The 25131-nt window shown below is 35.9% G+C and overlaps 2 protein-coding genes, 1 long non-coding RNA gene and 1 pseudogene across 4 annotated transcripts; all 4 read left to right on the top strand.

Annotated features, from left to right (window-relative positions):
- Positions 1 to 2551: 2551 nt before the first annotated feature.
- On the top strand, positions 2552 to 3394 carry LOC116105003 (heavy metal-associated isoprenylated plant protein 47-like). The gene is made up of 3 exons (XM_031391424.1): positions 2552 to 2806; positions 2915 to 2993; positions 3073 to 3394. The coding sequence occupies exons 1-3, from the start codon at positions 2801 to 2803 to the stop codon at positions 3219 to 3221; spliced, it is 234 nt and encodes a 77-aa protein (XP_031247284.1). The 5' UTR covers positions 2552 to 2800; the 3' UTR covers positions 3222 to 3394.
- Positions 3395 to 4534: 1140 nt separating this feature from the next.
- Positions 4535 to 11599, top strand: LOC116105048 (ATP-dependent 6-phosphofructokinase 2-like). Its single transcript, XM_031391468.1, has 4 exons — positions 4535 to 5228; positions 6816 to 7376; positions 11356 to 11434; positions 11511 to 11599. The coding sequence occupies exons 1-4, from the start codon at positions 4644 to 4646 to the stop codon at positions 11597 to 11599; spliced, it is 1314 nt and encodes a 437-aa protein (XP_031247328.1). The 5' UTR covers positions 4535 to 4643.
- Positions 11600 to 16509: 4910 nt separating this feature from the next.
- On the top strand, positions 16510 to 17609 carry LOC116105023. Of its 2 annotated transcripts, XR_004124011.1 has the most exons (4): positions 16510 to 16588; positions 16870 to 17082; positions 17193 to 17282; positions 17401 to 17609. It is a non-coding gene; the product is annotated as an uncharacterized LOC116105023 (long non-coding RNA). The 2 variants fall into 2 exon arrangements; XR_004124010.1 differs by having other exon boundaries at positions 16870 to 17282.
- Positions 17610 to 19441: 1832 nt separating this feature from the next.
- LOC116105047 lies at positions 19442 to 24656 on the top strand (annotated as a pseudogene).
- Positions 24657 to 25131: the final 475 nt, after the last annotated feature.

Here is a 25131-nt window from a genome sequence, read left to right as displayed (position 1 = left end):
CTGGCTCCCTGAATGCCATATAAGAATTTGTCAAAGAGTGTGGCAATCTTCCTACTTGGCGTGAAGGGAGTCATGCAGGCCTTGTCAATCTTTCTACTCTATTCTCAGCCCGGGGTGCCTCACGAATCATCTAAATCATCATCAGTAAACTACATCTATATATAGATTAATTGCTGTTCTCTTTTGTGCAATGCTATTAAACTAAACAAAAAGGTATATATTGTTGACCTCTTTTCTTTAATCATGACAGCGGTCTTCCTTCAGGGAATCGGAAAACAACTAATCATAACTTTTGTTGAGGCATATGTTTTTGAGAAGTCTATGATATATGCATATGGTACATCTATCAGTCAACTGCATGCAGTGACTTCAATCTGTGCATTTCTGTTTCAAGATAATTATCTCATTATATTATGATTAATCTCAGCATATTTCCTTTCTCATATATTTAGGAATGCAAGTGCAGAAGCAAGCTGATGACATTGGTATGTTATATTTACCATAATACTAACCTTATTAATCCCTTCACTAACCTCTCACTAATCTCATGTGGGAGTTTGTCATTATCTTGGGAGGTTCGACCTATTATTAGACAGACGGGTCCTATGTAATTGATGAATTGTGAGCGACATATGATGTTAGTGAGAAGTGTTAGTGAGTGTAGTGTTACTCTTATATTTACAATAAATGACGTACAATTTTAACATAGAACCAGCAGAGATATTATATTAATATGTTGGTGTCAAAGTTTATATTGATTAAAAGACGAGAGTTTTGATCGTTTATTTAATTAATGACACCTTCACTACCCAGAGGTTTTGATTGTTTATTTAGCATAATGACATTCTCACCCACCCAAATATACATTTTTAAGACAAATTGTGAATTTTTTAAAACTCACCTAGAATGTGTCCCCGGGGCATAGGACTCCCAAGCCCTTCGGACTGGACATTGGTAAGAGACTCAGGAACTTTTTTTTTCAGGATAAAATTATGCAAGTCCCAAGACTGGACAATGCCTCTAAAAACCAACCATTTGTCCTAGAGGTAGACACATCTTCTTAAGAAGGGTTTTGTCACTACTTGTGAGACATGTGGCTATGAAAGGGATCATTTAGTGTTGGTGGGGGCACTGGTGGATCCAGAAATTTCACTCGATGGGGGTAAAAAATAAACAAAAAAAATTTGTGGGGGCAAAATGTCAAAGTCTTATAAGGGGTAAAATGCAACTAAATATAAATATCTATGGGTTCGTTTGGTTTATTATTTTGGATAGGATTTTGAGAATAATATTGGGTAATTGGATAGGGGAGTATTACGAGGTAAAATTTAAAAATTTATGAAAAAGCCCATAGGTTTGCTAATTTAACTAAATACCCTAATATATAAAATGACAAAAACACCCCTACCACCTACAATGCCAGATTCCGGCCACTACCATCGGAATCTGGCCAGAAAATCGTGTTACGACACAGACCAGTCGGATCTGTGTCGTAACACATCGTTATGGCCTTTTTCGGCCAGATCATCAGATCTACGGCCTGTTGTGGCCGCGACAGCCAGAAAAGGCCAAAACAACGACCATCTTTGGCCGTCGTTGACCTCAACGACAGCCATTTCTTTGGTCGTCGTTTGCGGCCAGATCAGTGAGATTTCAGCCATTTCTAGTTGGCAGGTAGGCTATTGTACAGATTCCGGCTACCACCGACGGTGGTTGCCGGAATATGGCAAGTATGGGTCGTGGGGGTGTTTTTGATAATTTTTAAACTTTTTTTTTCAGGGTGTATTTGATGAAATTAATAACCTTATGGAGTCTAAAAATAATTAAAAAATAGGGTAATATTTCTGAAATAATATGCCAAATATTATTTAGAGAATAAGATTGAGAATATGGATAAAAATAATAAGCCAAACATGCCCTATACAATCGGTAAGTTTTTTAAAGTTTGAGTGGGGGCCATGGTCCCCACTCGTCATTAAGTAAATCCGCCACTGGGTGGGGGTAGCTTATAGTGTTGAATCAAATCAGTGATAGGGATTGTTATCCAACACTCTAGCTATCTATAATTACCACCAGAGAAGTCGTTTTTTTATTGTATTAATGAACCCATGGATACAAACATAAGCTTGTCGTCACCACCTATGCAATATGCTTAATTACTTTCAAGTTTCAGCTTTGGTTATTATTATTGTCCAAGGATTTCCTTAATTAGTTGTACCTTCTTCCAGCTGACTGAAATTGACTTTGCCATACACATATTTTGGATTATATATACGATCTAGTAAGTCGTAAAGAATGGGTTTCAGTTGGTAACCAAAAAAAGAATGGGATTCAGTTGAAGTAATCATTCTATGTATTTACTGCCGTTTGAACTATATTAATTAATTACTGTTGTTAAATCGACTTTTGAAAAACTCGGCGATTGACCAAGACTTGAGAGTCTTTTTTTTTTAATTTCTAATAACCCAAGAGGAGAACAGCTAGCCAATTTTGAAGCACACATTGTCAAAGAATGGTTTCGTATTTCATGATGCATTCACTTGATATTGACGCGGTCTACATAGAATGTTCTAGGAAACAGCTGATGTGAATATCCATGGCAGAAAAATTAACACAAATTTCTTAAGATTCACGCAACCATTTAATTTGAGTTACTCGAGTATATAAGCAGGGTTTTGGTGTCTTCACACTCAAAACATTAGCGTTTTCCAAGTAAGAAGTAGTTCCTCGTTCTATATTCTTATTCCCCAATCCAACAAACGAATATTCAACTTCAAGAGGAATAATTTGAGGAAACAATATGAAGGTACGTGTATCTAATTACCTTGTAATTTGTCTTGGCTTATTGCATAATATTCTAGTAATGCATATACTGATTAAAAAATAACTATATATGGTTTTGTGGTGGTTTCAGCAAAAGATTGTGATGAAGGTACAGATGAATTGCCAGAAATGTCGGGCTCAGGCACTCCAGGTCGCTGCAGACGCAGACGGTAATTAATGTTTCATGACAGTAATTGGTAATAATTTTTAGATAAAGAATTAATATAAGATTAATGGTAATGCATGCAGGTGTTAACTTCCTGGCATTAGAAGGAGCTGAGAAAGATAAAGTGGTGGTGATTGGAGATGGAGTTGATGCTGTTAAATTGGCTACCAGCTTGAGGAAGAAGGTTGGGCATACGGAACTTATGAGTGTTGCAGAAGTCAAGTCTAATTAATTACGAGTCTTACCGACCCACCTACCCTACAAATTCACATTTATCTTTCTCTGCCTACTACTTACTATTGTTCTCCGGGAGCACCTGTAATGTAGTTTAGTTTTTGTATTTCCAGAGAGATTATTAGTTTTATAAAAGAATCTAAATCCCACTGATCATGTGCTTGGTTACTATAAAGCTTCTCTGAAACTTCTCCATGTCAATCTTCAGTGGACCTTGCAATTGCAGGGTAAACGATTATCTAAAGCCATGAGGCAAACAAGCAATAACCTCGCTAATGAATTCAATTTCACTAATAAGAGTGTTAATTTTATTTAGATTGAAGAGATCCAAAGTCAAGAAAATTTTATACAATGAAGATGGCTAGATGCTACGGTTCTAATCAATACAGATTTTCTTATTGCCATTAACCTTTTGCAAATTCATTCTCTGTGAAAAATTAATTAACTTTTTACTATGTGATAATTGATTGTATGTTGAGAAAAAGAAAATGGAACCAGCGAATTGTAGCAACAACAGTAGCGGTGTTTGCTTTCCCGGCCCAGACCGAACCAATAAAATGGATTACGTAAACATAAAAGGGCCAAAGAGATTGCAGGGCCTGTTTGGCGGACAAATGGTCAGATTTTGCGTCTCTTTCAGTTTCAACACTTTCCCACCGTCATTGTCAAACCGTCAATCAAAATCCTAATTTTCCAAATCGCGTATCAGTGTATCGCATCATCGCATCATAAAATACATTTTTTTTTTTAAAATTAATAAAATAATAATTTAAAAAAAATTAATATCATCTCATAAATAATTAACAAATTTTGTGGTATTATTGACTTTAAACTATGATATTACATAATTAAAATTAATCACAAAATTAAGAATCTATATCATTTTCTCTCAATCATTCATATCATTTCTAATATCAATGTGAATATCTATAACTCTACTTATATTATTATTATCATACAAAATAGGTAATACATATTTCTTTCATTTTCTCTATGCAAAATAGATAAATTTAGGTAAGTTTTAGTGAATCGGGTTGGGTGATTGGGATTTGACTTAAAATTTTGTTTGGACTTTTAACCGAAATTAATAAAGTTGTATCGATTTATATTTATATTTTTAAGGATACAAATGAATATATATCGTATTGGATAATATATATCAATATATTAAAAGATTTATGATACACTTTTTGACGATCCAATCCGTATCGAATCGTATCTTAAGATATGTATCATGTATAGTAGGATGCTAACAAGTAACAAACATGTTTCCCACATGCATCATTCCACGTTTTTCCCTCTCCTTCCTCCACGTCCACGCACACAAGCAGAACCATCTGGGTTCCTATCTTCAGCTTCATTTACAAGCGAATTAAAACCCCTTTATGTCACCTTCCTTGCTTGTTTCACTGTAAAAACCATGGCTCTTTCACTCCCGGAAGCCACCAATCTCACCACTCATCAACAACCCAGTAATTTATCGTTCTCTTCTATAAACCTTCGAAACATCTCTCACCTAGCTGATTACGTTTCTAACCCCAACACTTACACAAACCCACTTGATCAAAATAGTTTCTTTCACCCTTCAGATGGTTTTTACATAACACATACCGACATCATTCTGCGTCAGATAGCCTATGATCTCTCTGGGACATTCTCTCCTCCCTCTCCTCCCGTGGCTTATCTTAGAGCTGGTCCACGTAAGCAGATCTTCTATGACCCCAAAACTACCCGGGCTGCCATTGTTACATGCGGTGGACTGTGTCCTGGGATGAACACTGTGATTAGGGAGCTAGTGGTGGGGTTGTGGGAGCTGTATGGTGTGAGACAAATTTATGGGATTCAAGCTGGGTACAGAGGATTTTATTCCAGGGAGCCTGTGGAGTTGAGTCCTAAGATGGTGCATAAATGGCATAAGAGAGGTGGCACTGTGCTCGAGACCTCTAGGGGTGGTTTTGATCTCAAAAAGATTGTTGATGCTATTCAACACCATGGATTTAATCAGGTACCGATTACCTTTACTTTCTGCTTAATGTGTTTTACTTTGTTTTATAATCAGTATTGTCCCTTTTACTTTTTTTTTTCTTTTCTTTTTCTGACTAAAAAAATGTTGAAAACTATTAAGAACAATTGGAAAGAACCGTTCCAATTATAAGGCAAAGCATGGAACTGCTTTGCTATTTGCTAGTTACACTGCCTTTAACTTATTTCTTTGTGTAAATTGCGCTAATCTTCCCTTTTTCTTTTTGAAACGCAGTAGTTAATGTTGTCTGGTTTTTTCATATTCTTGGAGGTTTTATTTTCATATTTTGATATGCAAGATGACATCCCTTTGCCCTTTTGATAAGATTAATTAGCAATAAGTTTATATATGTCGTCCCATCATCGCACTTGAACATTGTAACTTAGTTTGATTTTCTTTATCACCTCTGCTTCTCTGAACATGATCAAGTCATTGATTCACTATATCTACTTCAGATTTGGGACTTGCTGCAACTGTTTCAATAAATTACAAATCACAACCGTTTGCGTTAAGCAGACCAAACAACTTGAATAAAATTTATTCTTGATTGACAAAAATTAAATGTACATCATTTCCCCAACACATTCCATGTCCCTTAGGAATCTTGAGAAGAGACTCAGCAACTTCTTGAGTGTGAATTCATCTACGTTGTTATGTACTTTATTCTACACATGTAGTGAAGTTTAAAGCAGTCTTGTTCTGATGTTTGCATGCACATATTTTGATATTCTGCTGCAGTATTGATTTTGGCATTTAGGAAAACAAAGTAATCATAAGAGTTAAAGCTTAAATAAATGGTACAAACAGGAATCCTGGTGCCCTCTTGTTTTGGAACTCTTTTCTGAAACACTTTGGCAAGCATCTGAGTCTTTTCATTTGTGTCTTTCATAAGTTGAAGAATGTTAACATTAAAGCGATTTTGTATGACCTTTTGGGAATAAGTGTCAAAGAAAGAATTCAAATCCAAGATTTACGAATTACTTATGTGTCGCTCATTCAATTAAGGATTGTGGTTCATAAAAACTCTAGTCAAAGTGCTTTCATCACTCAAGAAATCCATCAATAGCTAACGTATTAAAGGAAGATTACCTTTGTTTTGAAACCTCAATGGAGTAAAAAGTTTTTTCTAATAGAATTATCCGCTGGCGTATGTATCAAAATGAAAGCTTTGTTTATGCTAATATTGGTGGAGGGTCTGCCCCTGGCCTTTGGTTCCAATTATCTTGTCTTGCACCGAGTACTGTAGAAAGAATGACTTTGTTTCGTGTAGTTATTATGGCTCCTTTATTGCCTGCTCTGTGTGATATTCAGATTTGTTGATAAGGTCTCAAGTGCTTTCTTCAAGAACTGAAAACTGGTTGAAATTGATGATCCCATTACTTGATATTTGTTGCATGAACTATCTGCTGCGTCTCAACTCTTGATTAAATACTATATGCATGCTAGAGAATAGAATCACAAACGAAGGTTTGGTGGATGTAATGCCCTTTTATGTCTTACTCATGTTTTCATTGTAATGGCGATGCTTATTGAATATTTCTATATGCTGCATTCCAAAAACATGAACAGGTATACATCATAGGCGGAGATGGCACCATGCGTGGAGCTGTACAGATTTTTAATGAAATCCAACAACGGAAACTGCATGTTGGAGTTGTTGGAATTCCAAAAACTGTTGACAACGATGTAGGAATTATTGATAGATCATTTGGGTTCCAGACAGCAGTAGAAATGGCTCAGCAAGCAATCAGTGCTGCTCATGTGGAGGCAGAGAGTGCAGTTAATGGAATTGGCCTGGTGAAGCTAATGGGTCGAAGCACAGGACACATAGCCCTTCATGCAACATTGAGCAGCCGTGATGTGGATTGCTGTCTAATTCCTGAAACTGAATTTTACATGGAAGGGAAAGGAGGGCTTTTAGAATTTCTTGAAAACCGGCTGAAAGAGAATGGGCATGCCGTACTGGTTGTAGCAGAGGGAGCAGGGCAGGATATGATACCGAGAACTGATGCCCAGAAAGAAGAGAGGGATGAATCTGGAAACTTGGTTTTCTTAGATGTTGGTAGCTGGATGAAGTCAGAGCTAAAGAAGTGGTGGGACAGAGACTTTATTACACTTTGCCTTAACAGAGTAACCTCTTATTTCACAATAATAAGAAATGTATAGAATTGCCAAATTTCAATCTTATTTAACAAAAATCAAACAGAAGAAAGGACATACAAAAATGATCAGTTTGAGTTGCTTATCCAATATGCTTCAACAATAGATACATAATGCAGCTAATTGAGATGGAAATAAATGAACTTGTTTGGAATGATGATCAAAATATGTATGGAAGCAATGGCATCTAAGCAATGGTTGGATTTAATTTAAAGAGAGGAAGCCAACGCCAATGCAACCCAACCATCTGCACAAACGTACAGCTAATGTTGGCCTGTCTTATTCCATGGTTTGGCTCCGTCTAGAAACCATCAAAACTCTTTAACCTTCTGCCCTTACTATTATTTTTTCAAAGATAAAATACAAGAATCGATTTACACTAAGACCACACATAACTCAAAGTATTGATTTAACAACACAACACAGCAAAGCAAAAATATAATAGAGTGGGGGGTCACACCCCTTTATCAAGGAAAGAAAATCCAAATAAGGCTACCTGTAAAAAACAGGCAGTTTTGGCTCTATTATGGAACTATGTTAGAACAGGTCTTGGTTGCCGCCTTCTCCACGACCTGTCACTCTCCTTATGGACTTTCTTTTGTTTTGGCTTCTATATTATTTACTCTTCTTTTCAATTCTTAATTCATTATCCATCCTTCTACTCTCTTTCCTTCTATATTATAAGTCGCACTGCAGCTGGGAGTATCGCACAAAATAGACGCTCGCACTCACTGTTTTTCGGTTTTTCATCTTATCTTATCCGATATAACCTGTAAGTCTCTGAATTCATCGATGAATAGTTTTAGTTTACTGAATTACTAACTAAATGCCCGTTAGCTACCTGAAGCTTAGATTATGTAGCTGATTAAGTAGTTAATAACACGGGTAAGTAATCATGTTTTCTTTGACATGGCAGACGGATTATTCCTTTTTCTGACTTTTGGAGGTTCTATTCTACTGTTGTAGTAAAAGAGAAAAGCAGGTGATAGTGTTTTAATTGCTTTGGTGCACACAGGTGGTATTTGAATGAATTTAATATGCAGATTGAGGAGGGTTAAGAGTTGAAAGCAACGTTGAGTGGGGTGGGAGGTGTTGTTCTGCCTGGCTCCCTGAATGCCTATATAGAAGTTTGTCAAAGAGTGTTGGCAATCTTCTACTTGGCGTGAAGGGAGCATGCAGGCCTTGTCAATCTTTCTATCTATTCTCAGCCCGGGTGCCCTCATCGAATCTCATCTAAATCATCATCAGTAAACTACATCTATATATAGTTAATTGCTGTTCTCTTTTGTGGCAAATGCCTAATTAACTAAACAAAAGGTATATATTGTTGACTCTCTTTTCTTTAATCATGTACAGCGGTCTTCCTTCAGGGAATCGGAAAACAACTAACTATAACCTTGTTGTAGGCATATGTTTTGAGAAGTCTTATGATATATGCCATATGGTACATCTATCAGTCAACTGCATGAGTGACTCAACTGTGCATCTGTTTCAAGAAATTATTCTCATTATATTATGATTAATCTCAGCTATTTCCTTTTCATATATTAGGAATGCAAGTGCAGAAGCAAGCTGATGATCATTGGTATGTTTATTTACCATAATACTAACCTTATTAATCCCTCTCACTAACCCTCTCACTAATCTCATGTGGGAGTTTGTCATTATTTGGTTAGGTTCGACCTATATTTAGACAGACGGGTCCTATGGAAATTGTGAATTGTGAGCGACATATGATGTGTGAGAAGTGTTAGTGAGTGTGTTACTCTTATTTACATAAATGACGTACAATTTTAACATAGAAAACAGCAGAGATATTATATAATATGTTGGTGTCAAAGTCATATTGATTAAAAGACGAGAGTTTTGATCGTTATTTAATATAATGACACCTTCACTACCCAGAGAGTTTTGATGTTTATTTAGCATAATGACATTCTCACCCACCCAAATATACATTTTAAGACAAAATTGTGAATATCTTTTAAAACTCACCTAGAATGTGTCCCGGGGCATAGGACTCCAAGCCTTCGAGCCTGGACATTGGTTAAGAGACTCAGGAACTTTTTTTTTCAGGAAAATTATGCAAGTCCCAAGACTGGACAATGCCTTAAAAACCAACCATTTGTCCTAGAGGTAGACACATCGTCTTAGAAAGGGTTTTGTCACTACTTGTGAGACATGTGGCTATGAAAGGGATCATTTAGGTGGTGGGGGCACTGGGGGATCCAGAAATTTCACTCGATGGGGGTAAAAAAAAACAAAAAAAATTTGTGGGGGCAAAAATGTCAAAGTCTTATAAATGGGTAAAATGCAACTAAATATAAATATCTATGGGTGTTGGTTTATTATTTTGGATAGGATTTTGAGAATAATATTGGGTAATGGATAGGGGAGTATTACGAGGTAAATTTAAAAATTTATGAAAAAGCCATAGGTTTGCTAATTTAACTAAATACCCTAATATAAAAATGACAAAAACACCCCTACCATACAATGCCAGATTCGGCCACTACCATCGGAATCTGGCCAGAAAATGTGTGTACGACACAGACCAGTCGGATCTGTGTCGACAATCGTTAGGCCTTTTTCGGCCAGATCATCAGATCTACGGCTGTTGTGGCGCGACAGCCAGAAAAGGCCAAAACAACGACCCTCTTTGGCCGTCGTTGAACTCAACGACAGCCATTTCTTTGGTCGTCGTTGCGGCAGATCAGTGAGATTTCAGCCATTTCTAGTGGCAGGTAGGCATTGTACAGATTCGGCTACCCACGACGGTGGTTGCCGGAATATGGCAAGTATGGGTCGTGGGGTGTTTTTGATAATTTTTAAACTTTTTTTTCAGGGTGTTTTGATGAAATTATAACTTATGGAGTCTAAAAATAATTAAAAAATAGGGTAATATTCTGAAATAATATGCCAAATATTATTTGAGAGATAAGATTGAGAATATGGATAAAAATAATAAGCCAAACATGCCCTATACAATCGGTAAGTTTTTTAAAGTTTGAGTGGGGGCCATGGTCCCCACTCGTCATTAAGTAAATCCGCCACTGGGTGGGGGTAGCTTATAGTGTGAATCAAATCAGTGATAGGGATTGTTTATCCAACACTTAGCTATTATAATACACCCAAAGAAGTCGTTTTTTTTTTATTGTATTAACCCATGGATACAAACATAAGCCTTGTCGCACCACTATGCAATATGCTTAATTACTTTCAAGTTTCAGCTTTGGTTATTATTCTTCTCCAAGGATTTCCTTATTAGTTGTACCTTCTTCCAGCTGACTGAAATTGACTTTGCCAACACATGCTTTGGATTATATATACGATCCAGGAAGTCGTAAGAATGGGTTTCAGTTGGTAACAAAAAAGAATGGGATTCAGTTGAAGTAACATTCTATGTATTTACTGCCGTTTGAACATATTAATTATTACGTGTTAAATCGACTGTTGAAAACTCGGCGATTGACCAAGAATTGAGAGTCTTTTTTTTTAATTTCTATAACCCCAAGAGGAGAACAGCTAGCCATTTTGAAGCACACATTGTCAAAGATGGTTTCGTGTCTCATTAAGCATTCACTTGATATTGACGCGGTCTACATAGAATGTTCTAGGAAACAGCTGAGTGGAATATCCATGGCAGAAAAATTAACACAAATTTCTTAAGATTCACGCAACCATTTAATTTGAGTTACTTGAGTATATAAGCGGGGTCTTGGGTATCCGCACTCAAAACATTAGCGTTTTCCAAGTAAGAAGTAGTTCCTCGTTCTATATTCTTATTCCCCAATCCAACAAACGAATATTCAACTTCAAGAGGAATAATTAAGGAAACAATATGAAGGTACGTGTATCTACTACCTTGTAATTTGTCTTGGCTATTGCATAATTTTAGTAATGCATATACTGATTAAAAATATTATATATGGTTTTGTGGTGGTTTCAGCAAAAGATTGTGATGAAGGTACAGATGAATTGCACGAAATGTCGGGCTCAGGCACTCCAGGTCGCTGCAGACGCCGACGGTAATTAATGTTTCATGACAGAATTGGTATAATTTTTAGATAAAGAATTATATAAGATTAATGGTAATGCATGCAGGTGTTAACATCCTGGCATTAGAAGGAGCTGAGAAAGATAAAGTGGTGGTGATTGGAGATGGAGTTGATGCTGTTAAATTGGAACAGTGAGGAAGAAGGTTGGGCATACGGAAATTAGAGTGTTGCAGAGTCAAGTCTAATTATACGTCTTACCGACCCACCTACCCTACAAATTCACATTATCTTTCTCTGCCTATACTTACTATTGTTCTCCGGGAGCACCTGTAATGTAGTTTAGTTTTGTATTTCCAGAGAGATTATTAGTTTTATAAAGAATCTAAATCCCACTGATCATGGCTGGTTACTATAAAGCTTCTCGAACTTCTCCATGTCAATCTTCAGTGGACCTGCAATTGCAGGGTAAACGATATCTAAAGCGATGAGGCAAACAGGCAATAGCCTCGCTAATGAATTCAAATTCACTGATAAGAGTTTTTTTAGGAGAGATCCAAAGTCAAGAAAATTTTATACAATGAAGAGGCTAGATGCTACGGTTCTAATCAATACAAGATTTTCTTATTGCCATTAACCTTTGCAAATTCATTCTCTGTGAAAATTAATTAACTTTTTACTATGTGATGAATTGATTGTATGTTGAGAAAAAGAAAATGGAACCAGCGAATTGTAGCAACAACAGTAGCGGTGTTTGCTTTCCCGGCCCAGACCGAACCAAAAAATGGATACGTAAACATAAAAGGGCCAAAGAGTGCAGGGCCTGTTTGGCGCAAATGGTCAGATTTTGCGTCTCTTTCAGTTTCAACACTTTCCCACCGCATTGTCAAACGTCAATCAAATCCTAATTTTCCAAATCGCGTATCAGTGTATCGCATCATCGCATCATAAAATACATTTTTTTTTTAAAATTAATAAAATAATAATTTAAAAAAAATAATATCACTCATAAATAATTAACAAATTTTGTGGTATTATGGACTTTAAACTATGATATTACATAATTAAAATTAATCACAAAATTAAGAATCTATATCATTTTCTCTCAATATTCATATCATTCTAATATCAATGTGAATATCTATAACTCTACTTATATTATTATTATCATACAAAATAGGTTATACTATTTCTTTCATTTTCTTAGCAAAATAGATAAATTTAGGTAAGTTTTAGTGAATCGGGGTGGGTGATTGGGATTTGACTTAAAATTTTGTTGGACTTTTAACCGAAATTAATAAAGTGTATCGATTATATTATATTTTTAAGGATACAAGAATATATATCGTATTGGATAATATATATCAATATATTAAAAGATTTATGATACACTTTTGACGATCCAATCCGTATCGAATCGTATCTTAAGATATGTATCATGTATAGTAGGTGCTAACAAGTAACAAACATGTTTCCCACATGCATCATTCCACGTTTTTCTCTCCTTCCTCCACGTCCACGCACACAAGCAGAACATCTGGGTTCTCTATCTTAGCTCATTTACAAGCGAATTAAAACCCCTTATGTCACCTTCCTTGCTTGTTTCACTGTAAAAACCATGGCGCTTTCACTCCCGGAAGCCACAATCTCTCCACTCATCAACAACCCAGTAATTATCGTTCTTCTATAAACCTTCGAAACTCTCTCACCTAGTGATTACGTTTCTAACCCCAACACTTACACAAACCCACTGATCAAATAGTTTTTTCACCCTCAGATGGTTTTACATAACACATACCGACATCATTCTGCGTAAGATAGCCTCCATGATTCTTTACTAATTTAAAACTTGATAAGTTTGATATTAAATGCAACCAATTTTAACTTCCCATTAATCCATTAAATTATTTAAATTAAAAACTAAAATTTTGTCTCACAAGTCTATATAAAATATTAGTATTACAATAGTCTAATTATTATTTTATACCTATAATATATGACAGTTTTTTTTTCATAATAAATTATTATTTTAATTTCATTAATCCAATCTAATTTATTAGATAGTATGGAAATAATTTAAAATATGAAATGTGTTTTGACTTTAAAATGTAAAGGTGTCAGGTGTGGGGGAATGGGCGGGAAAGTGGATGTCTTTGAGGGGGTTATTTTTTATTCCCCCCTTTTCCAATCTCTTCTCTTATGCCTTACCACTGACTTCTTCTTCCCCACTAAAACGACTCGTTTCAATTATTTTTTTTCTTTTTTTTTTTTCAAAAATTCGCAAATAATTCATGAATTATTCGCGAATTATACGGAAACTCTAATAATTCGCGAATAATTCGGCAGTCCTTTATAAAATATGTAAATACGTGTTTTATACGCGTATTTACTAACCAGGCTCGATTGTCAACGATTGGCCAAGTTGGTAATAGTAGGTTTTGAGGGGTTTTGGTGAGTGGTGACCGGGAAAAAGAACAGTAGTAGTATGGGGTCGCCACGATACCGAAATCTGAAATAAAATATAACTTTAGATAGTAAAATGATATTTTAAAGTCCATGAGTGAGAAAGTATCATTAAACTATTATTTGGGGAGGAAAAAGTCGTTTACTCGTATAATTAACCACAAACATGAGTAGAGTTGGAAAAGTAACCCGTTCGGCCCGACCCGACCCAGCCCGCAACGGGTTACTTCTTTTGGCGGGTTGGTCTTAACCCGCCCGCCAACAAAGGCAGGCCAGGTTAGGCCCGCCATTTTTGGGGGAATGGCTGGCCCAACCCGACTAGCCAACCCTAACCCACTAGGTTAGGCTGCGGGTCGGGCTGAGTTAACCCCTTTTTTGATTTTGATTTTTTTTATTTTTGATTTTGTTTTATTTACTTAACTTTTCAAATAAATAATTAACGATTTATAAATGAATAAATGTAGTTGTTTTTAATTAACTTTTCAAATATCAATAATTCAATTAAATTAATTTTTTTTATTAACATTTCAAATAATAATTCAATTTTAATACAATAAAATTGTAATATAATAAAAATTAGATTTATTCATTCAAGTGATGAAATTTTAGCATAAGAATGAATTATATTTTATACAAGACATGGAAATTTAAGAATAAGACTTCAATATATTTTTTTTTTTATATTTTACGTACCATAAAAAATAATAATAACAATGTGTCAAATATTACGAAGTTTTATACATTTTAATATTTATGATTTAAAAGTATAGTTTAATATTATTGTGTAAAATTATTTGTAAGAGTTCAATCATAATAGTTTAATTAAAAGAATTAAAAAATGGGGGAAACTTGAAAAAAAAGATTAATTTTTTTTTTTAAAATTTGTTTTGGGCCAACCCGCTGGGTTGGCTATTGTAAACAAATAGCAATCACTAGGTTGACGGGTTGCCATATAGTAATCCGACCCATCCAAGGGTTGCATGCGGATTGGGTTCAACCGATGAACCCTCTCTAATGCGGGTCGGCCCATTTGTTTCACCTCTAAATAGGAGGGAGCTGCTTAACCCAAGGAAAGGACAACTGTAAAGTGCTTCAAAGAAGACACCATCTTGCAAAATGTGGTGTATATGGATATATGATTGGTGAGAAACAAGCTATTCGGGAAAAGCCAGTCACTGCCAATAAAATTTTACTAGTGATTGGCAGCTGAAGCAATATTACATGTCCTCTGATGAAGTACAATGGAGGCAGCAGGCAGTGAATGTGAATGAAAGATGAAACATCCTGGAGCTAGAGCTATTCCGGCCTTACACAAGGCTTAACACCACTATGTAATTGATGTTTTGTATTGAAATGTCTCACCATACCTTCTCCTATATATTGTTCTAGCTCACATTTGAGATAAATGTGCAGAAACAACAGCAAAGAAACATTCATTTTTCCAGAATTCTCCTTCTGAACCAAGTAAGTAAAGATGGAAAAATTGATTGGAGTGGAGACTGGTCAAAGTGATATGCGTTTAATTAATTGTTTGGTCATTGTAAGTGGACCCCCAATGGACCAGTGCCAGGTTTGAAAATTTTGCAGAAAAGACACCATTAAAGTTTTAAATCTGGGGAACTGTGTGTCCAATCAATCGTATGCTAGATTTTTCTTTTCTTTTCTGCCCCACGTTGATCAACTCTTCTTCTTGTTTAATATACATACGCATAGCAAAAGCATAGAATTCAAATCATAATTTTATTCGGATTTCTTTTTCATAAATACAGAAGCGGCTATCACCTGTACCCCTGGTGATCCAGCCATTTACAATCATTATATGTCACCAGTACCCTCAGTGGCCCGGCCCCGGATAGTCATTTTATTACACTTTGCCTTTAACCCGAGTAACTCTCTTATTTCACAATAATAAGAAATGTATAGAATATGCCAAATTTCAATCTTATTTAACAAAAATCAAACAGAAGAAAGGACAATACAAAAAATGATCAGTTTGAGTTGCTTATCCAATATGCTTCAACAATAGATACATAATGCAGCTAATTGAGATGGAAATAAATGAACTTGTTTGGAATGATGATCAAATATATGTATGGAAGCAATGGCATCTTAAGTAAATGGTTGGATTTAATTTAAAAGAGAAGGAAGCCAACGCCAATGCAACCCAACCCATCTGCACAAACGTACAGCTAATGTTGGCCTTGTCTTATTCCATGGTTTTGGCTCCGTCTAGAAACCATCAAAACCTCTTTAACCCTTCTGCCCTTTACTATTATTTTTTTCAAAGAATAAAATACAAGAATCGATTTACACTACAAAACCACACAATCACTCAAAGATATTGATTTAACAACACAACACAAAAAAGCAAAAATATAATAGAGTGGGGGGTCACACCCCTTTATCAAGGAAAGAAAATCCAAATAAGGCTACCTGTAAAACCCAGGCAGTTTTGGCTCTATCTATGGAACTATTTGTTAGCAACAGGTCTTGGTTGCCGCCTTCTCCACGACCTGTCACTCTCCTTTCTATGGACTTTCTTTTGTTTTTGGCTTCTAATATTAATTTACTTCTTCTTCAATTCTTAATTCATATATCCATCCTTCTACTTCTCTTTCCTTCCTATAATTATAAGTCGCACTGCAGCTGGGAGTATCGCACAAAATAGACGCTCTGCACTCACTGTTTTTCGGTTTTTCATCTTATCTTATCCGATATATACCTGTAAGTCTCTGAATTCCATTCGATGAATAGTTTTAGTTTACTTGAATTACTAACTAAATGCCCGTTAGCTACCTGAAGCTTACTGATTATGTAGCTGATTAAGTAGTTAATAACACGGGTAAGTAATCATGTTTTCTTTGACATGGCAGACGGATTATTCCTTTTTCTGACTTTTGGAGGTTCTATTCTACTGTTGTAGTAAAAAGAGAAAAGCAGTGTGATACGTGTTTTAATTGCTTTGGTGCACACAGTTGGTTTATTTGAATGAATTTAATATGCAGATTGAGGAGGGTTAAGAGTTGAAAGCAACGTTGAGTTAGTGGGTGGGAATGTTTGTTTCTGCCTGGCTCCCTGAATGCCATATAAGAAGTTTGTCAAAGAGTGTTGGCAATCTTCCTACTTGGCGTGAAGGGAGTCATGCAGGCCTTGTCAATCTTTCTACTCTATTCTCAGCCCCGGGGTGCCCTCATCGAATCTCATCTAAATCATCATCAGTAAACTACATCTATATATAGATTAATTGCTGTTCTGTTTTATGCAAATGCCTAATTAACTAAAACAAAAGGTATATATTGTTGACTCTCTTTTCTTTAATCATGTACAGCGGTCTTCCTTCAGGGAATCGGAAAACAACTAATCATAACCTTTTGTTGAGGCATATGTTTTTGAGAAGTCTTATGATATATGCCATATGGTACATCTATCAGTCAACTGCATGCAGTGACTTCAATCTGTGCATTTCTGTTTCAAGATAATTATTTCTCATTATATTATTGATTAATCTCAGCATATTTCCTTTCTCATATATTTAGGAATGCAAGTGCAGAAGCAAGCTGATGATCATTGGTATGTTTATATTTACCAATAATACTAACCTTATTAATCCCTCTCACTAACCCCTCTCACTAATCTCATGTGGGAGTTTGTCATTATCTTGGTTAGGTTCGACCTATTATTAGACAGACGGGTCCTATGTAAATTGATGAATTGTGAGCGACATATGATGTTAGTGAGAAGTGTTAGTGAGTGTAGTGTTACTCTTATATTTACAATGAATGACGTATAGTTTTAACATAGAAACCAGTAGAGATATTATATTAATATATTGGTGTCAAAGTCTTATATTGGTTAAAAGATGAAAGTTTTGATCGTTTATATAATCCAATGACATCTTCATTACCCAGAGAGTTTTGATTGTTTATTTAGCATAACGACATTCTCACCACCCAAATATACATTTTTAAGACAAAATTGTGAATATCTTTTAAAACTCACCTAGAATGTGTCCCCGGGGCATAGGACTCCCAAGCCCTTCGAGCCCTGGACATTGGTTAAGAGACTCAGGAACTTTTTTTTTCAGGATAAAATTATGCAAGTCCCAAGACTGGACAATGCCTCTAAAAACCAACCATTTGTCCTAGAGGTAGACACATCTTCTTAAGAAGGGTTTTGTCACTACTTGTGAGACATGTGGCTATGAAAGGGATCATTTAGTGTTGGTGGGGGCACTGGTGGATCCAGAAATTTCACTCGATGGGGGTAAAAAATAAACAAAAAAAATTTGTGGGGGCAAAATGTCAAAGTCTTATAAGGTTTTTAAAATGACGAATCTAAAAATATCTATGGGTTCGTGTTGGTTTTTATTTTGGATAGGATTTTGAGAATACTATTGGGTAATTGGATGGGAGTAGTATTACGAGGTAAATTAAAAATTATGAAAAAGCCATAGGTTGCTAATTTTAACTAATACCCTAATATATAAAATGACAAAAACACCCCTACCACCTACAATGCCAGATTCTGGCCACTACCATCGGAATCTGGCCAGAAATAGTGTTACGCACAGACCAGTCGGATGTGTTCGTAACACATCGTTATGGCCTTTTTCGGCCAGATCATCAGATCTACGGCCTGTTGTGGCCGCGGACAGCCAGAAAAGGCCAAAACCGACCATCTTTGGCCGTCGTTGACTCAACGACAGCAATTTCTTGGTCGTCGTTTGCGGCCAGATCAGTGGGATTTCAGCCATTTCTAGTGGCAGGTAGGCTATTGTACGATTCCGGTACCACCGACGGTGGTTGCGGAATATGGCAAGTAGGGTCGTGGGGGTGTTTTTGATAATTTAAACTTTTTTTTCAGGGTGTATTTGATGAAATTAATAACTTATGGAGTCTAAAAATAATTAAAAAAATAGGTAATATTCTGAAAATAATATGCCAAATATTATTTAGAGAATAAGATTGAGAATATGGATTAAAATAATAAGCCAAACATGCCCTATACAATCGGTAAGTTTTTTAAAGTTTGAGTGGGGGCCATGTCCCACTCGTCATTAAAATCCGCCACTGGGTGGGGGGTGGGTAGCTTATGTGTTGAATCAAATCAGTGATAGGATGTGATCCACCCTAGCTATCATAATTACCACCAAAGAAGTCGTTTTTTTTTTATTGTATTAACCCATGGATACAAAACATAAGCTTGTCGTCACCACCTATGCAATATGCTTAATTACTTTCAGTTTCAGCTTTGGATTATTCTTCTCCAAGGATTTCTTATTAGTTTACCTTCTTCCAGCTGACTGAAATTGACTTTGCCATACACATGCTTTGGCTTATATATACGATCCAGGAAGTCGTTAAAGAATGGGTTTCAGTTGGTAACCAAAAAAGAATGGGATTCAGTTGAAAATCATTCTATGTATTTACTGCCGTTTGAAACTATATTAATTAATTACTGTTGTTAAATCGACTGTTGAAAACTCGGCGATTGACCAAGACTTGAGAGTCTTTTTTTTTTAATTTCTAATAACCAAGAGGAGAACAGCTAGCCATTTTGAAGCACACATTGTAAAAGATGGTTTCGTGTCTCATTAAGCATTCACCTGATATTGACGCGGGTTACTAGAAATGTTCTAGGAAACAGCTGATGTGAATATCCATGCAGAAAAATAACACAAAGTTCTAAGATTCACCGCAACCATTTAATTTGAGTTACTCTGAGTATATAAGCGGGGTTGGTGTATCCGCACTCAAAACATTAGCGTTTTCCAAGTAAGAATAGTTCCTCGTTCTATATTCTTATTCCCCAATCAACAAACGAATATTCAACTTCAAGAGGAATAATTAAGGAAACAATATGAAGGTACGTGTATCTAAACTTGTAATTTGTCTTGGCTTATTGCATAATATTCTAGTAAGCATATACTGTATAAAAAATAATTATATATGGTTTGTGGTGGTTTCAGCAAAAGATTGTGATGAAGGTACAGATGAATTGCCCGAAATGTCGGCTCAGGCACTCCAGGTCGCTGCAGACGCAGACGGTAATTAATGTTTCATGACAGTAATTGGTAATAATTTTAGATAAAATTATATAAGATTAATGGTAATGCATGCAGGTGTAACTCTGGCATTAGAAGGAGCTGAGAAAGATAAAGGGTGGTGGTGGAGATGGAGTTGATGCTGTTAATTGGCTAACAGCTTGAGGAAGAAGGTTGGGCATACGGAAACTTATGAGTGTTGCAGAGAAGTCATAATTAATTACGAGTCTTACAGACCCACCTACCCTACAAATTACATTTATCTTTCTCTGCCTACTACTACTATTGTTCTCCGGGAGCACCGTAATGTAGTTTAGTTTTTGTATTTCCAGAGAGATTATTAGTTTATAAAGAATCTAAATCCACTGATCATGGCTTGGTTTTAAAGCTTCTCTGAAACTTCTCCATGTTCAATCTTCAGTGGACCTGCAATTGCAGGGTAAACGATTATCTAAAGCGATGAGGAAACAGGCAATAGCCTCGCTAATGAATTCAAATTCACTGATAAGAGTTTTATTTAGATTGAAGAGATCCAAAGTCAAGAAAATTTATTACAATGAAGAGGCTAGATGCTACGGTTCTAATCAATACAGATTTCTTTTGCCATTAACCTTTTCAAATTCATTCTCTGTGAAAAATAATTAACTTTTTACTATGTGAATGATTGTATGTTGAGAAAAAGAAAATGGAACCAGCGAATTGTAGCAACAACAGTAGCGGTGTTTGCTTTCCCGGCCCAGACCGAACCTAAAATGGATTACGTAAACATAAAAGGGCCAAGAGATTGCAGGGCCTGTTTGGCGGACAAATGGTCAGATTTGCGTCTCTTTTCGTTTCAACACTTTCCCACCGTCATTGTCAAACCGTCAATCAAAATCCTAATTTTCCAAATCGCGTTCAGTGTATCGCATCATCGCATCATAAAATACATTTTTTTTTTTAAATTATATAAATATAATTTAAAAAAATAATATCATCTCATAAATAATTAACAAATTTGTGGTATTATTGACTTTAAACTAGATATTACATATTAAAATTAATCACAAAATTAAGAATCTTATCATTTTCTCTCAATCTCTATCATTTCTAATATCAATGTGAATTCTAACTCTACTTATTAATTTTATCATACACAAATAGGTATACATATTTCTTTCATTTTCTCTATGCAAAATAGATAAATTAGGTAAGTTTTAGTGAATCGGGTGGGTGATTGGAGTTGACTTAAAATTTTGTTTGGACTTTTAACCGAATAATAAAGTTGTATCGATTTATTTATTTTAAGGTACAAATGAATATATATCGTATTGGATAATATATCAATATATTAAAGATTTATGATACACTTTTTGACGATCCATCCGTATCGAATGTATCTTAAGATATGTATCATGTATAGTAGGATGCTAACAAGTAACAAACATGTTTCCCACATGCATCATTCCACGTTTTCCCTCTCCTTCCTCCACGTCCAACGCACACAAGCAGAACCATCTGGGTTCCTATCTTCAGCTTCATTTACAAGCGAATTAAAACCTATGTCACCTTCCTTGCTTGTTTCACTGTAAAAACCATGGCTCTTCACTCGGAAGCCACCAATCTCAACCACTCACAAAACCCAGTAATTTATCGTTCTCTTCTATAAACCTTCGAAACATCTCTCACCTAGCTGATTACGTTTCTAACCAACACTACACAAACCCACTTGATCAAAATAGTTCTTTCACCTTCAGATGGTTTTTACATAACACATACCGACATCATTCTGCGTCAGATAGCCTATGACTCTCTGGGACATTCTCTCCTCCTCTCCTCCGTGGCTTATCTTAGATGGTCCACGTAAGCAGATTTCTATGACCCCAAAACTACCCGGGCTGCCATTGTTACATGCGGTGGACTGTGTCCTGGGATGAACACTGTGATTAGGGAGCTAGTGGTGGGGTTGTGGGAGCTGTATGGTGTGAGACAAATTTATGGGATTCAAGCTGGGTACAGAGGATTTTATTCCAGGGAGCCTGTGGAGTTGAGTCCTAAGATGGTGCAAATGGCATAAGAGAGGTGGCACTGTGCTCGGACCTCTAGGGGTGGTTTTGATCTCAAAAAGATTGTTGAGTGCTATTCAACACCATGGATTTAATCAGGTCGATTACTTTACTTTCTGCTTAATGTGTTTTACTTTGTTTTATATCAGTATGTCCTTTTACTTTTTTTCTTTTCTTTTCTGACTAAAAAAAGTTGAAAACTATTAGAACAATTGGAAAGAACCGTTCCAATTATAAGGCAAAGCATGGAACTGCTTTGCTATTTGCTAGTTACACTGCCTTTAACTTATTCTTGTTGAAATTGCGCTAATCTTCCCTTTTCTTTTTGAAACGCAGTAGTTAATGTTGTCTTGGTTTTTTCATATTCTTGGAGGTTTTATTTCATATTTGATATGCAAGATGACATCCCTTTGCCCTTTGATAAGATTAATTAGCAATAAGTTTATATATGTCGTCCCATATGCACTTGAACATTGTAAATTAGTTTGATTTTCTTTATCACCTCTGCTTCTCTGAACATGATCAAGTCATTGATTCAATATATCACTAGATTTGGGACTTGCTGCAACTGTTCAATAAATTACAAATCACAACCGTTTGCGTTAAGCAGCCAAACAACTTGAATAAAATTTATCTTGATGACAAAAATTAAATGTACATCATTTCCCCAACCATTCCATGGCCCTTAGGAATCTTGAGAAGACTCAGCAACTTCTTGAGTGTGAATTCATTACGTTGTTATGTACTTATTTCTACACATGTAGTGGAAGTTTAAAGCAGTCTGTTGGATGTTTGCATGCACATATTTGATATTCTGCTGCAGTATTGATTTTGGCATTTGGAAAACAAAGTAATCATAGAAGTTAAAGCTTAAATAATATGTACAAACAGGAATCCTGGTGCCCTCTTGTTTTGGAACTTTTCTGAAACACTTTGGCAAGCATCTGAGTCTTTTCATTTGTGTCTTCATAAGTAGAATGTTAACATTAAAGCGATTTTGTATGACCTTTTGGGAATAAGTGTCAAAGAAAGAATCAAATCCAAGATTTAAGAAATTACTTAGTGTCGCTCATTCAATTAAGGATTTGTGGTTCATAAAAACTCTAGTCAAAGTGCTTTCATCACTCAAGAAATCCATCAATAGCAACGTATTAAAGGAAGATTACCTTTGTTTTGAAACCTCAATGGAGGAAAAAGTTTTTTCTAATAGAATTATCCGTGGCGTATGTATCAAAATGAAAGCTTTGTTTATGCTAATATTGGTGGAGGGTCGCCCTGGCCTTTGGTTCCAATTATCTTGTCTTGCACCGAGTACTGTAGAAGAATGACTTTGTTTGTGTAGTTATTAGGCTCCTTTATTGCCTGCTCGTGTGATATTCAGATTTGTTGATAGGTCTCAAGTGCTTTTTCAAGAACTGAAAACTGGTTGAAATTGAGATCCCATTACTTGATATTTGTTGCATGAACTATCTGCTGCGTCTCAACTCTTGATTAAATACTATATGCATGCTAGAGAATAGATCACAAACGAAGGTTTGGGGATGTAATGCCCTTTAGTCTTACTCATGTTTTCATTGAATGGCGAGCTTATTGAATATTTCTATATGCTGCATTCCAAAAACATGAACAGGTTACATCATGGCGGAGATGGCACCATGCGTGGAGCTGTACAGATTTTAATGAAATCCAACAACGGAACTGCATGTTGGAGTTGTTGGAATTCCAAAAACTGTTGACAACGATGTAGGAATTATTGATAGATCGTTTGGGTTCCAGACAGCAGTAGAAATGGCTCAGCAAGCAATCAGGCTGCTCATGTGGAGGCAGAGAGTGCTGTTAATGGAATTGGCCTGGTGAAGCTAATGGGTCGAAGCACAGGACACATAGCCCTTCATGCAACATTGAGCAGCCGTGATGTGGTTGCGTCTAATTCCTGAAACTGAATTTTACCTGGATGGAAAGGAGGGCTTTTCGAATTTCTTGAAAACCGGCTGAAAGAGAATGGGCATGCCGTACTGGTGTAGCAGAGGGAGCAGGGCAGGATTGATACCGAGAACTGATGCCAGAAAGAAGAGAGGGATGAATCGGGAACTTGGTTTTCTTAGATGTTGGTAGTGGATGAAGTCAGAGCTAAAGAAGTGGTGGGACAGAGACCCCCAGATGAGTTGTTTACAGTGAAGTACATCGATCTTACATATATGATACGTGCAGTTCCTGCAAATGCTACGGATAACCTGTATTGTACACTACTAGCACATTCGTCAATTCATGGTGTTATGGCAGGTTATACTGGATTTGTGTGTGGTCCTATTAATGGCAACTATGCATATATTCCATTGGAAGAGGTGGCACAGGCTAAGCATGAAGTTAATACAGGGGACCATAAATGGGCATGGGTGAGGTCTGTGACCAATCAGCCTGATTTTGGGAAGAGCTAAATTAATGTTTGAGCTTACAAAAATCCAAGGCCAAATGCTTTCCTCAGTAAATGCATCTGGGTTTGCCAGTGCAGTTTCTTGTTTGTTGATAATAAGAAATTGAGATTATTGAGCTGTATCACAATATGTCAGGACTTAAAAAGGGCATATTTTGATGCCAATCCAGTGTAGTTGGGCTTTTGTTGCTTGCATTCTTCAATGGTAATATACTGCTGTTAAGCACAGATACAGTTAGTTAATAAAATGTATGTTATGTTTTGCTTTCATTCACAATGAAATATATATTTGTTAATGTGTCTATGTGAATGGATTCAAATCTAGCTAGCGCTTTAACAGCAACCTATATGCCAGATGTATTCTAAATGGTAGGATCCTCGAAAAATATGAAATTGTTTCCATCTTTGTAGCCTGGTGGATTATTATGGTAATTTTATACTTGTATAAGAATGATTGAAGAGATTTGTGCTGCTGCCACTTCATAAATATCATGTGGTCTATGAATCTTTATTCTTTGCAAAGGCGCAATGTTATAAGTGGAGAAAGATAGAGAAAGCTCAGTAGAAATTGTCATTGTGTGCACTGAAATGACCGAGATATTAATACAGTGATGTCCTCTGGAAAGATAAAAATAAACCCTTACTACTCTATTCCCTATTCCATCTAAAATACACATTTATTTCTTTATTCTCAAAATATTATTCAATTCTTTGTAAACCTCCAAAATTTTTTTTTTAAAAAATT

The sequence above is a fragment of the Pistacia vera genome, unplaced genomic scaffold (genome assembly GCF_008641045.1).
Source record: "Pistacia vera cultivar Batoury unplaced genomic scaffold, PisVer_v2 Contig491, whole genome shotgun sequence".
Lineage (NCBI taxonomy): Eukaryota > Viridiplantae > Streptophyta > Magnoliopsida > Sapindales > Anacardiaceae > Pistacia > Pistacia vera.
This window is presented reverse-complemented; position numbering and strand designations above follow the sequence as displayed.